Raw genomic sequence first — 13,762 nt, forward strand, 5'->3', positions numbered from 1 at the left:
CTAAAACTATACGCAAAGATCCTGGCCAACAGATGAAATAGTATCCTCCCTAAATTGGTTCATCCGGACCAGGTGGGGTTTGTCCTGGGCAGACAAGCCCTTGACAACACAGGGAGGACAGTGAATCTAATACACATAGTAAACCTTACAAAGTGCCCATCTCTATTACTCTCTTTAGACCCAGAAAAAGCGTTCGATCGATTAGATTGGCAGTTTATGTCAGCTACGCTTTCGCAGATGGGATTCACAGCCAAAATTTTAAAAAGTATAAACACTCTATACTCCACACCAACGGCCACTGTGAGGACGAACAGCTCTTTATCTGACCCCTTCCCAATATTAAATGGAACTAGGCAGGGGTGTCCGCTCTCACCTTTGTTGTTTGCCTTAGCCGTAGAGCCATTAGCATGCCAGATAAGGATGAACCCCAATATTGCGGGTATTTCTGTTGGTCAGGAAGAATTTAAAATAGCTCTTTTTGCGGACGATATACTATTGACGCTTTCAAAACCTCTCACATCCCTCCCTAAACTTTTTCAGGTTCTATCAGAATTCGACTCACTTTCAGGTTATAAAATTAATCATTCCAAATCCATGGCCCTCCGTTTAAATCTCCCCAAAGAATTAGTAAAATTACTACAACTAAATTTTGACTTCAAATGGAACGCGAACCATATTAAATACTGTATCTAGGGGTTCAACTAACAAAAAATTATTCAACTTTATACAACGCAAATTTTAAACCCTTCTTTGACCAGATAGACAAGGACTTAGCCACTTGCAACCCATATATAATATCTTGGTTTGGGAGAATAACTACTATTAAAATGAATATTTTACCTAGACTATCTCTTTCAAACTCTCCCGGTTAAAATCTGTCAGAAAGATTTAAATAATATTCAGAAGAAAATGTTGAAGTTTGTCTGGCAAAACAGGCGACCTAGAGTTCGCAAAGATATTCTTTATAAGTCCAAATCAGAAGGAGGCTTAGCTCTTCCAAATTTACAAAACTACTATAGAGCAGCTCAATTAGGGCAACTTGTTAGCTGGCATTCAAACCCAACTGAAAGGAGGTGGGTCGAGATAGAGGATTTGATTTGCTCCCCATGCAGAATTAAAAATCTTCTCTGGCTCAACAAAAAGTCTAGACCACCCAAGAGTTTCAAGAACCCGGTGATATCCTTTGCCTGTAATATCTGGGACTCCCTCAAATCCAAGTTTCAATTAACCGGTATCACTTCCCTCCTGCAACCCCTATTCTCGGACCCCTCTCTTCCTTTTTACACAGAAAACCCGCTCTCCCATACCTGGGTTCAAAAAGGACTCACGAGAGTCAAAGATATTCTCGTTCAAGGGAAAGTCCCCCCATTCGCTTCTCTGCAAACGAATCATGATATCCCGTCTTCCGATTTTTTCCAGATTTCTCCAGGTTAGACATTATATCCAATCAGCCTATAAAATCAAGCCAACCCCATACTTTAACTCTGTTTGAGGATTGGTGTTTACACCAACCCCACACAAAGGGCATCATCTCCAGAATTTATCAAAGCCTATCCTCTATCAAGAGCAATCAAACCCCCGATAAATATATGGTATCCTGGGAAAAAGATCTTAACGTCTGTATAGATCTCGATACCTGGAAAGACATCTGGGAAGCTGCCTCCAAAAATTCATCGTACGTTGTAATAAAAGAGAATATTTACAAGTTAATATACAGATGGTACATGACTCCTGCCAGACTGCACTCTTTTCTCCCAGCGGTCTCCCCACTATGCTGGCGTGGTTGTGGCGAAGTGGGGAATATTCTGCATATATTCTGGTCATGTCCCAAAATCCAACAAACATGGCCGGAAGTGTTCACCTTAATACACAAGATCCTAGAAATCACTGTCCCACATGACCCAGTATATATATTGTTAAACAAGCCAATAGCCAATATGCACCCCCAAAAAGCTAGAGTACTAGCACAAATGCTAAATGCCATACGGTGTACAATTGCCAAAAATTGGAAACAACCTGCACCCCCAACCTTAAACCAAATAAACAATAAAATCTGGCATATAGTTTATATGGAAAAACTCTCAGCCTATCTGAACGGCTCTACCTCACGATTTTCTGAGATTTGGGCCCCCTGGTTTCGCCATGCAGGTATATCCCCATATATAGATTAGAATATTCGGAACAGAGTGATACATGTGGTAACTAAATTGTTGTGTACAATGCTATATTTTTACAAATGCTTCCCCTCCCCCACCTTCCCACCCCCCCCTTTTTTTTATCTGTTATATGTTTTGTTAATTCTTATTTTGTATGAAAAAATGCTCAATAAAAATTCAAGTAATAAATAAAAATAAAACAAAAAATATGCACAGAAGTCCAAACACCCCCCTCCCCTACCCCCCTAATTATTATTCCTACAAACACTTCAGAGCTACATTATCAAATGGATTGCTATGAAGGGATTAAAACATGAATCTTACGTTTAGCTTCGGATAGATTCTGATTGGGTGACCAGACCAGCATACCAAGATCCTCCCTCTCCTGACAGCTCTTTGCAACTTCTGTTCAGAAAAAACAAAACAGCGGTGTTAAAATATATACCGTAAGCATTTTATTAACGTGAACTTGGGGAGGGGGGGTAAGCAGCAAAAAACAAACACATTGATGGAAGTACTACAGCTGAATCACGATTCAGTCTTCCCAAAAGATCCAACATGAGTAATTTACATTTTTTATTTTGAAGTGTCCAGTTCACGTGTTTTCAAATATGACTGCATATACGCTAGTAATCATCATGTATATACTAATGGTATACATTATATACAAGAAAACTGATAAATTACAAGATTTGGTTATAGGTTAATGTTAAGTATTAACATTTCTGGAACAAGTTGGCTCTGGATTACAACGTGTAAAAAAAAAAAAAAACACACGGGTCAGTCAGGTTTTCAGGATATCCCAGCCTCAGCATAGGTGGCTCAATCAGAAGCTCAGTTAAAGAGTGCTGTGCTGAAGCTAGGATATCCTGAAAACCTGACCTGTTACGGGGGACTCCAGGCCCGGAGTGCAGCACCTCTGCTCAAGTATACCATCACTTAAATATATATAAAAAAATTAAATAAAATGTACAACAGGGGACACCAGACTGCAAGGAGACAGCCACGGAGCAGAACTCGCAGGAACACCAGAGGGCAGGCTGCATGTAATCAGAGTTGAATTCACGTCCGGGTAAGTAAGTGATACAAAATGAAACTGTACTGCATATTGCAAGAGGAAACCGTATACTGCATTCTATGTTGGTCCCAAACACGTATACACATTTGCTTTCTACACAATTTGGCAAAGGCAGGAAACAGGCAACATAAGTAGACAAAGCAGGTGGGAGATATAGTTCAGCCGTCAAGATTTACTATAAAGAACACAAAAAAAAAAAAGTCATTAAAAAGGGGACACCCTGTGAGTGCTCATTTGCATGCCAATCCCCAGAATCCCTGGCTGCAGTGGAAGCACTGTATGCCAAGAGATAATGGAGGAAAGCAGGGTTGCAGACATGTGAATGTGCTCAAAGGGATTTCTTTTCTTTTTTTTTTCTCTGCACAAATAAAAATAATTCTGGGAGCCCCGGGACGTAGAGTTAATGTCAAGCAACCGCAACATTGAAGTACACTGAAACCAGTAGAATTGGTTTTGCTTTACTATAGCTAAGCAATGCAAATATAAGATAATTTAAAGCATTTACTAAACCTTTTTATTTTGTCATTTTTAAACCAGACTGTCCATCCTCGTTTTCAGTTTGTTACACAACATGGTGCAGAAAGGGGAGGAAAACTATCAATTGCCTCAAGACACACACACACACACACACACACGCATATCTGTACCGTGTAAGGCTGCGATCCCAGTCACCGCCACAGCGCACGGCTCGGCGTGCGCTGTGCTATCAAGCCCCGCCCCCCCAGTCCAGCCGGTCCCAGTCCCTACCTTGTCGCGCACCTTTCCCCAGCGGTGCGCGACAGGTTTTCAGGGAGGCAGGAGAATTTGACCGACATCTGCGACGGGGCGTGGCCACGCCCCCCACCGGCGGATCAGCCAATAAGGGCAAACCAGCCGCGGGACGTCATGGCCACGCCCCTGCAAACCCACAGTCACGCCCCCTCACGTCACAAATCTTCCCTCTCCCCCCAGACCACAGATCGCGGTGTAGCGCTGTGCATGCGCCGCGCCGCCCCCCCCCCCACCGGGCGCGCGTGCCACAGTGAAGACTGGGGACTCAACCTTAGCCGAGCTTAGTAATCAAAAACAAATAGACGATACCTTTCTGTGGGTAACTAAATGCTTTTATTTGTGCGAGCTTTCGAGATACACTGATCTCTTCCTTCCAGCGGTGTTACAATGGATAAAGCAAGCAAGGGTTTTACTTAAAAACAGTGCATCAAAATCGCATACTGCACAGGGAGGAGGGATAGGCTTCAGTCAGATAAAAACAGTGCATCTTGGAATGTAAGTAAAACCTTCTTTTGTTTTATCCATTGGAACACCGCCGGAAGAGAGCAGTGCATCTCGAAAGCTTGCACAAATAAAAGCATTTTGTTAGCCACAGAACAGTGTCGTCAATTCGTTTTTGGAAGAAGAAAAAAATTCCCCAGTACCCCCTTGGCAAAATAAACCTAAAAACACAGCAATGCATATCATGCCATAGGAAGAACATTAGTTCCCATGTTACAAGAGAACAAATCTACACGCCCTTAGTAAAACTACCATTGCTTAACCCCTTTAAGTACCCACAATGCTTTACTTCAAAGAGCATTTTATTAATAGCAACCAACTATTTAGACAATCAAGAACTCTTTTAGAATGCTAAGCAACCACTTTGTTCAGGAAACGGTTACAGGGCAATGTTGGTGTGCACCATTTGTATGTATTTGGTTGTAATCATACATGGTACCTGCATGCACACAGGTCAGCTAAAGGAGAGAGTTTTCCAAACACTCTTTGGGGAATCTCAGAGAGTGTCCAGGAAATCGAGAGAGTAAAATCGGGAAATGTTGCTTTGCTCTATATAGTGATACTGCTTTCTGTGTGTATAGTCCACTTGACACTGACTGGACTTGTATGGCTACCACAATTCATTCATGCAAAAAGAATAGAGCACAATTAATGTCAATTATAATGCAACCAAATGTATTTATTGCACTTCCTGTGTCCCTTGGGATGACAAAAGAAAATATGAAAGCCAATATGCCATATTTCCCCCTCTGGCTGTTAAAAGGAGTGCAGCCAAAGATTCATATTAAAATACCCAGTTTGGCAGGAGACTTCCTTCTCCTCACCCCCCACACCCCAAAAATGATATTGTATATGTAAAAAAAATGTTGCACGTAAATGTTCAATGTCAATGTCGTTGCTTGCAAGTATGCACTTCTAATGTGTGACCCCCTGTGACATTTCGCAACACTCTACCTCGGCTGAAATTGGAGGTAGAAGTGCTATAAATTCAGGAGACCCAACACCAGTCTTTGCTTTTACAATTTAGGTCAAGGCCAGAGACTGGTTTAGGAGGGGGTGACATTTCTAAACTACCAGTAAGAACTCTAAAAACCTCCCTATAAAAAAAGGGGCTTAGTGGAAAAGAATGTTTTTAATCCCAGCAAAATGTAATTAGACAAATTTCTCTTTGTTTTTGTTTTGTTTTTTTAAACTATTTGAAATGTAACGTTCCTTAAACACATGTAATCATTCTTTAAAAAAGGTGCAATCCCTGAAAGCGGACCGAAACAATATTTTGTAGCGAATTTAACAACCCAATTGGCTTCCTTAAACAAAGGAAACTTTGCTTGATGTAAAGATTTGTCCGCTATGGTTTCTTAAGAAATAAGGAATGGTTTAGTTATGATTATATTCAGGGTCTTTACTGGGGAAGTGTGTCAATCAAGTGTTTCCACACACCTGTTTACCCACCCTTTATCACAGAGCCAAGGTAAGGAGGGCAGAGGGAGGGTTCCTCGGCAAACCTTGATGAAAATTCTAATATCAGACAAGGGAGCAGCTGGAGAATCAAGCCCTCCCAATTCACAGCTTTCCAGGTTTACAATTTTTTTTTTTTAAGCAATCCAATATTTAACTCCATAAACATTACAGTCATTGGCATACTTTGGTCATAGGAGGGACTGTCTGTAAAAAATATTTTAATGCCTTCTTTGGAGTTGAAAGGATTGCACCTCTAAACTGAGCAAAATGGTTTCTTTGAGCTTTCCTTCCAACCCCCAAAAACTAGTGTACAGGGGCAGGATTGCAACACACACACCATTTTGTTTAGAACGGTGTAAAAATAATCTGATCTCACAAGCACAAGTAATTAAATGGAGAAGTATTGTGTCACTCAAAAGTAAAATATCAGACTATACAAAATATTCGTTGTGGTATCCCAGCAACCCACACCCCTACAGTGCCCTAGGATTTCAGGCAAAACAGGTTTAAAGCAACTGTCCTAAGATGAAGGAGAGGTTGCAAAAATGCATCTTGTCAAATATTGGACGAATAATTAAGTGCATACAGATTTAGCTAATCATCATCATCATCATCATCATCATCATCTGGCCATCACACAGGGAAGAAATTAAAATGGCAGTGGGCCAGACACCACAAGAAGAAATTACTATCGTTAGACAAAGATGGTACTGTAGAGGGAGAGAGGGTTTGGCCCGGTATTAAAGGGGTTGCACCCCATATGGCCACCCCCTGACCTCACCAGGGAGACAAGGGGTTAACTGGACTGCAGTCCAGGGATGTGGTTTGCACCTTGTTATATCATGAAAATGTATGTTCACCTGTTCCCATGTTTTATTATTATGTCAGTGTCTGCACCACACACACACACTGGGATCCATCCAGGAGGGCAAGGGTTAATAGTTGTATAGTGATTATAGCCCTTTGTTTAATTTTCCCGCCTTTTCAGGCACCATTTTGCAGGGTCCCATAGGCCGCCATTGAAGCTCCATTGTTTTCAATGGCGGATCTAGCTGTTTTGGACCCGTTTCCCTTGAAGACCAGCAGGTGGCGTCCGAGAAGAGGAGCGGCGGTTTCCCATTGTAAGTCAATGGGCTTATTGACTTCAATGGAGATTCCTCTACGGCGCTTTCCAGGAACGAGTTGGCAACCGTCCAAACCGCAAAGCGGACGCAATGTCTGAAAAAGAGCTTTGATCACTGATTAGTCAAGTTCAACATCAAGTGGCGTGGGAATCTTAGGTTCTAGGGCACCCAGAAATAAAATCATTTTTGCCCCTAGTTCTTAGGCCTCCCCTCACTCGACCACCACCGGGTCCAGAATCCAGGACCCCCGGAACGGGTTGTGCTGGTAAAGCGGGTCGCGCCATAGGTTCCAATGGCGGCGGCAGAAGCAGCACAAGAAAATGACTAAGGCCTCGGTCTCGCTGCGCCCGGCGGCGCGGTCGGCCACACGCGAGTTCCCCACCAGCAGGGGAATCCTGCGGAGCCGGTCCCGGTCCCCCCTGGCTGCACAGCTTACTACACGCTGTGACGCGTCAGCCGCTACGGGATATAAGAGAATGGTGATCCCTAGCGTTGACGAGTCACGTGGTGTGGCTGTGAGCCAATGGGGAGGGGAGGCTTCGGGGAGCGGGGAGGAGTGTGGAGTAAAAGCAGCGTGAGTGCATGTCTGTGTGTGTGTCTGAGTGCGTGCGTGCCTGTCTGTGTGTGTGTATGTGTGTGCCTGAGTGCGTGAGTGCCTGCCTCTGTCTGTGTGTGTGTGTGTGTTGCTTTACTTACCTTCAATCAGCAGCCCGAGCCATGGAGAAGGGGGGGTGGGGGGGAAGAGTAGCGGGTCCCTCCGCTCAAGTCACGCCCCCCTTCCACTCCGGCTCCCTACAGATCGCATATCGCGGTCTGTGTATGTCAGCGCCCCGCCTGTCTGCAGTGCGGGCGCGCTGACTCTACAAACCATAAGCCCATATCTCCGGTTCTGGAGGGTCCAGAGGGCCAGGGTTTGGGGTACCTGTAGTCACTGCTCCGGCATGGCTGCAGAACCATCCTTGACCCTCTCTGACCAACCCGACTGAGTATGGACCACCTTAAAGGTTCGGGAGTTTTTCCCCATAGACTTCAATGGCGGCCGGTTCCCATTGACCGGCTATGGCGGAGAAACCCCATAGGCTTCAACGGCGGCGATGCCCTGTTGAAAGTCTATGGCGGCAGATTCCCATAGCCGCCAATGGCGGCAGTTTACCATTGAAAGTCTTTGGTGGCGGAGCCCGTTGTTTTCAATGGGGATTTAGTGAAAAACCGTGATTTAATTTACAGCGGAGAATTTTGTATTAAAATAGGAAACGGTTTAAGTAGTATTTGTGTATCTCCGGTTCTGAAGGTCGCAGCGGGCTGAAACTTGGACCATATGGTGCCCCAGTTCCGGCATTGAGAACTGGGCAGTTTGGACTCGCTGGACCCAACAGAACCGGATATTTTAATATGTTTATGTTTCGCCTTTAATATTGTATTCCAAGACGGGGATAAAAACCCGCGAAGATTCCTTTACACAAAGGGAAGCAGATGGTCAGAGTGGCGACCCAATGTCTAGAGACTAAGTGCTGTTCAAAAGATTTTGCCACCCTCACTGTTTACCTTAGGGCGGAGAAGCGTCAAACTGGAGTGGTTTGTGAGTGTCATATCTTACACTTCCAAACAAAGATCCTGCCAGATATTCCTTTTGGTAGACTGGCCGGCGTCCCTGATGTAAATGTGGGGCTACAGAAATGAGACCCTCTGGGTCCCAGTGCACATGGGCTAACTAGCTGGGGGGCATGGGTTAAACTGTGTTCCCACGTTAAAGATTGGATACAGGTAATTGTTATCCAATAGCCTGTACTCAATGTTAGGAATAGGGTTACAAAGATATATAAACTGTGGTCAACCCTATATCCATTGTCTTCAAATACCATCTTGATTGTTACCTGATTGCTGGAGAATTGCTATCTGATACTTCTCATCCCCCAACCCCAAGTAAGTGCTACCTTCTTGCCTGTTAACTGTACTATATAGCTGTGTTCACCTATTTAAGGAATAAATATACTTTATTATATCTAAGCCTCTATCAGTTCAACCCAGTTATTTGGTGTATTATTATAGCCTGTCACAAAGTTACCGTCACAGATACTCAACTGAATTCCAAGGGACATTAAAAGAACCAATAAAATGACCAAAAGTACGATGGGAAGATGAAATGGTGCAATGGTGCCCAATGTCATGCAGTAGCTACAAAGGCAAAGATGATATTTATCTTGCATTAGACAGGGAATGGGTGAAAGGGAAGTAAACAATTATGCACCTCTAGAAAGACCGCACCTTGTATATGGTGTACAGTTTTGGGCAGCCATTCCATGAAGACCTTATGGAACTAGAAAAAAGTGCAAAAAAGAGCCATTAATTTAATAATGGGGGTGAAACATCTGACTTATGAGAAGAGGCTAGCTAAATTAGATTTGTTCACATTAGAATAGGAGGTGTCTAAGAGGGGATATGATAACTACATACAAATATATTCAGCACAATACAAGGAGCTTTAAAAAATAACTATACATCCCAAGGGCAGTACAAACGACATGGTCATGCCTTAAGGTTGGACGAAAAGAGACGATCAGCAACAAAGGAAAGGGTTCTTTACAGCAAGGGCAGTTAAAGTGTGCAATTCAATATCCATGGAGACTGATTACGGATACAATAGATGTGTTTAAAAATCCAACTTTTTTTTGAAGAAAGGAATGATATACAGGGATATACCAAATAAGTCAATATGGGAAGAATGTTGATCCAGAGAGAATTTTAAATTGATACCCAACTTACCGTAATTTTATTTTCCTGGAAAGTCCATCCATAGCAGTGCTCATCAATGTGTTACGTTCCACCCGCCAGCTGAGATGACATAAAACTCTACCTGTGGGAGGACCTATAAAGTACCTCCTCTTTTCCTCCCCAGGCAGTCGCAGTACAAAAGCTGATATAACTAGAAACATTAGTATCTTACATCTAAACTTTGGGAGGGAATTGGTGAGCACTGCCATGGACGGATTTCTCCAGGAAAAGAAAATCACATATGTTGGGTATCAATTTATTGTTGTCCTGCCTGTCCCAAGGGCAGTGATCACCAATGTGACTTGCCAAAGCAGTACTCAGGAAGGTGGTCCCAGGGGTCCAATAGCGGTGCACTGCCAAACAATGGGTGCTGCAGCCAGTTGAAGTAAAAACAGTAATTTATTAAGTGGTCAGAGCGAAGTACATGGTAACTTTGACGCGTTTCACGACATAGCGTCCCTTTATCAAAAAGTAAATTCGCGTCTGCCTGCTACTCCATTACATAGTGCATTACATTTACATGTAATGGAGTAGCAGGCAGACGCGAATTTACTTTTTGATAAAGGGACGCTATGTCCTGAAACGCGGCAAAGTTACCATGTACTTCGCTCTGACCACTTAATAAATTACTGTTTTTACTTCAACTGGCTGCAGCCCCCATTGTTTGTTTGGCAGTGCACCGCTATTGGACCCCTGGGACCACCTTCCTTCGATATCATACCCAGCGTGATGCACGCATCCAGCTGAGACAGAGCTGTGCTGCCGAAGGGAGACTGACACTGGCAGACACGGTATGTACCCTTGGTTTCTGCTGGGGATTCACTCAGTACCTTTATGGCATATATAGAGGTCTGAGCTAGCCATTCAGCATTATTGGTACTATTATACCTTTGTCCAGACTGTCTTATAGAGAGTCTCCCCAGCACTTATTTGTGCTCTCTAGCCTATGGATTACAAACACACATGCTGATTTCAATCCCTATTCCTGGGACAGCTGAGACCTGATTGGGGGCTCATACCCCTTACCAAACCTCCAAAGCAGTACTCACATAAAGAAAGGGGGGGGGGGTGTCTAGAATAAAGCCCCACACTGACTAAAATATGATCTTTGATTTAAGTGGCAACAATTGACTGCAGGACCTTCCTGCTAAAGCATGTGTCTGCTGAGGCATGTACGTCCAAAGAATACCACTTAATAAAATGTATTAATAGAAACCCATTCTGCCACCTTGCATAATTCTGCAGGGGGAAGCCTAGGCCTTCACTGCCCATGACCCGTGTTGAGTGTGCTTTTGCGAGCTTTGGAATCTTTTGAATAGTATAAGCTTTCCTGATGGTCACTACAATCCACTGATTTATAGTAAGTAGCCTTTGAGGCTGCTTGCCCTTTCCTTGTTCCCTTTGGAAGTATGAACAGTCTGACTGCCTAAATCCTTCTGTTCTGGAAAGGTAGGGTTTTAGGCACCTTACTACACCCAACGTGAATATATTTAGCTCCTGGTTGTTTGCCGGCTTTGTCCAAAATGAAATGTAGTATCTTCGTTGAGATGGAATATTGCAATAATCTTAGGTAAGAGGAGCTGTACTTGTTGTAAGACGACTGTCTTGAGGAAAAATAAGGAAAGGTTCTTCCAAGGATAAGGCTTGCAATTTACCAATCCTGCACGCAGACGTTACTGCTATCAACAGAACTGTCTCTAGCGTTAGAATAATCTACTTGTGAGATCAATGGCAGCCAAATGTCTTCCTAGTAGTGCCGATAAGGGACACCTGAATCTTCAGTGAGCTAGGGTTGAGCCATTGCTCTAACCTTGCAAAAACTCCAGGATTGTGTTAGTAGTTGGTTACAAAAAGCTTGCACCTTGGGGCTCACACCACAGATGAAATTGCTGCCAGAAATACTGTAGAAGTAATCCTTTTCCATGCCACCATTAAGGCCTGTACCACTTTGTGCGACAGCCCTTGTCCTCTGAGCAGCCCCTGCTCAAGCTCCAAGCCGTCAAAGGCCAATCCCCTGGACAAGGATGTTGCACTGGACCCTGGGAAGCTAGCCGGAATTTCCATGGAAAGGAGAGGGTGTCTACCTTGGTAGCCTCTGGATGAAACATTCCTGAGCAGAAACATAATTTCCAGTTTCCTGATGTTGCTATGAGATCTGTGACTTGTCTCCCCCCCCTCCCCCCCATCTTGCGACTAATTGGTTGAAAGTGTTTGATTGGGACAACTCCTGTATCAAGGGTCTTTCGGCTGAAAAAGTCTGCCCATAGATTCCTTTTCCCTGTAGTATGAATCTATGCAAGGTCTGTTACATGTTATGCCCAGGTCAGAATTGGGCATAGCTCCTGTAGGAGCGTGCAGCTTTTTGTCTCTCCTTATGTAGGTCACCGTAGTACAGTTGTCCGACTATCTTCAAGTTGCACCCTCGTAACGGTTGAGAAGAGCTTGATTGCCTCCATTAATGCTCTAAATGCTAGAATATTTGCCGATGTTTCGTGACTCCCGATAGACCATTTTCTTGGGCTCGCGATCCCACAGGCTGTTCCACTTGTGTCAGTCATAAGCACGAGCAAGACCTGATCTTGTAGAGGGCATCTTATGTTCATGTTTGTCGCATTCCCACCATTTTCGTGATACTCTTACGTCTTGCAGTAAGGAGATCCATTGGTCTAGGCTTGCCACCTGCCTGTGCCACTGACGCAATAAGTTTTGTTGGAACATTCTTATGCACCATCTGGCCCACTTAACCGTATGGTCGCTGATAGAATACCTATCAGCCTCATGCACTGTTGAGCCCACCATAGATTGCTAACATTGGCTGTTCTGAACATTTCCTGCAAACTTTCCCTCGAAGGGAAGAACCACTATACTTTGCTGCATGTTGAACTCCATCCCCAGGAATTTAAGATTTTGGAATGGGTTTAACTGGCTCTCTGTGTTGATCAAAAGCTGTGCTGTGAAATTGAGTCCAGTACCCTGGGTAGGTGTTGGAGCAACGGGACTTTGCCTCTTGCTTTAATTAAATTGTCGTCCAGGTAATGGAATATCTGCATTTCTTCTTTCATTAATTCAGCGATGAGTGTGATCAACAACTTTGTGAAAGTTCTCAGTGAAGTAGAGAACACGAAGGGAAGAGCTGAATTGATGGTGAACTACCTATACAGCAAATCTCAGATACTTTGTGTCTGACATGGGTATGTGGAAGTAGGCCTCCTTTAGGTCTACTGATACAAGCCAGTCTCCCTAGTCAACTATGGCAATAATGGTCTTGGACTCCATTTTGAATTTCCTTACTTTTAGCAGCTTATTTACCCCTCTTCGGTCCAGGATAGACCCAAATGTTCCGTTCACCTTTAAGAGGAACATTGGCGAGTAGATACCTCTAGCGATGTGTCGGAACTGGTTGGATCACACAACCATCAACAAGTTGCTGAATACTGCTGGTTAACGCCCGTCTGGCAAGTTTCCCAGCCGTCGGGATTTTATAAACTGGTCTTCCCGATATGGTCTTAAATGTCCAGACCAGTACACCATGCAGACCACTCAGGAATCCATAATCATTTTGCGTCCAAGCGTCCCGAAATCTTATTCCTACGTTGGATGTTCGAGCTTCGCTCATCTAATTTCCCAGTCGCTTTATGGAGGGTCCTCCACTTCTTGGCCCATGAAAGAGCTCTGGTCACTGCACCAGAAAGCAGTTCTGGAGTAACCCCTTCCGGGCCTTTAGATTCTTATACCTCGGCTGTTAGCCCTCATTCATACTTGAAGTTGGTGAATCAAATAATTTCATTTCCTGTGGTAGGAACAGACTTTTACCTCCAGAGACTCTCAAAGATGGAATCTAGCTTCCTGACAAATGTCCCCTGAAAGGAATTGAACACAGATTGTTCTTTGAGGATGAA

The 13,762-nt window shown here is 43.8% G+C and overlaps 1 protein-coding gene across 2 annotated transcripts in view; it reads right to left on the reverse strand.

Annotated features, from left to right (window-relative positions):
• The window catches only part of RCOR1 (REST corepressor 1), a 112,800-nt gene that overhangs the window by 19,079 nt on the left and 79,959 nt on the right, over nt 1-13,762 (reverse strand). For both annotated transcript variants that reach the window (XM_075615026.1, XM_075615025.1), the window contains one exon: nt 2,481-2,561. In XM_075615026.1, the coding sequence (XP_075471141.1) occupies nt 2,481-2,561 (81 nt within the window). The remainder of the gene's footprint in view (nt 1-2,480; nt 2,562-13,762) is intronic.

This window comes from Ascaphus truei, chromosome 9 (assembly GCF_040206685.1).
Source record: "Ascaphus truei isolate aAscTru1 chromosome 9, aAscTru1.hap1, whole genome shotgun sequence".
NCBI lineage: Eukaryota > Metazoa > Chordata > Amphibia > Anura > Ascaphidae > Ascaphus > Ascaphus truei.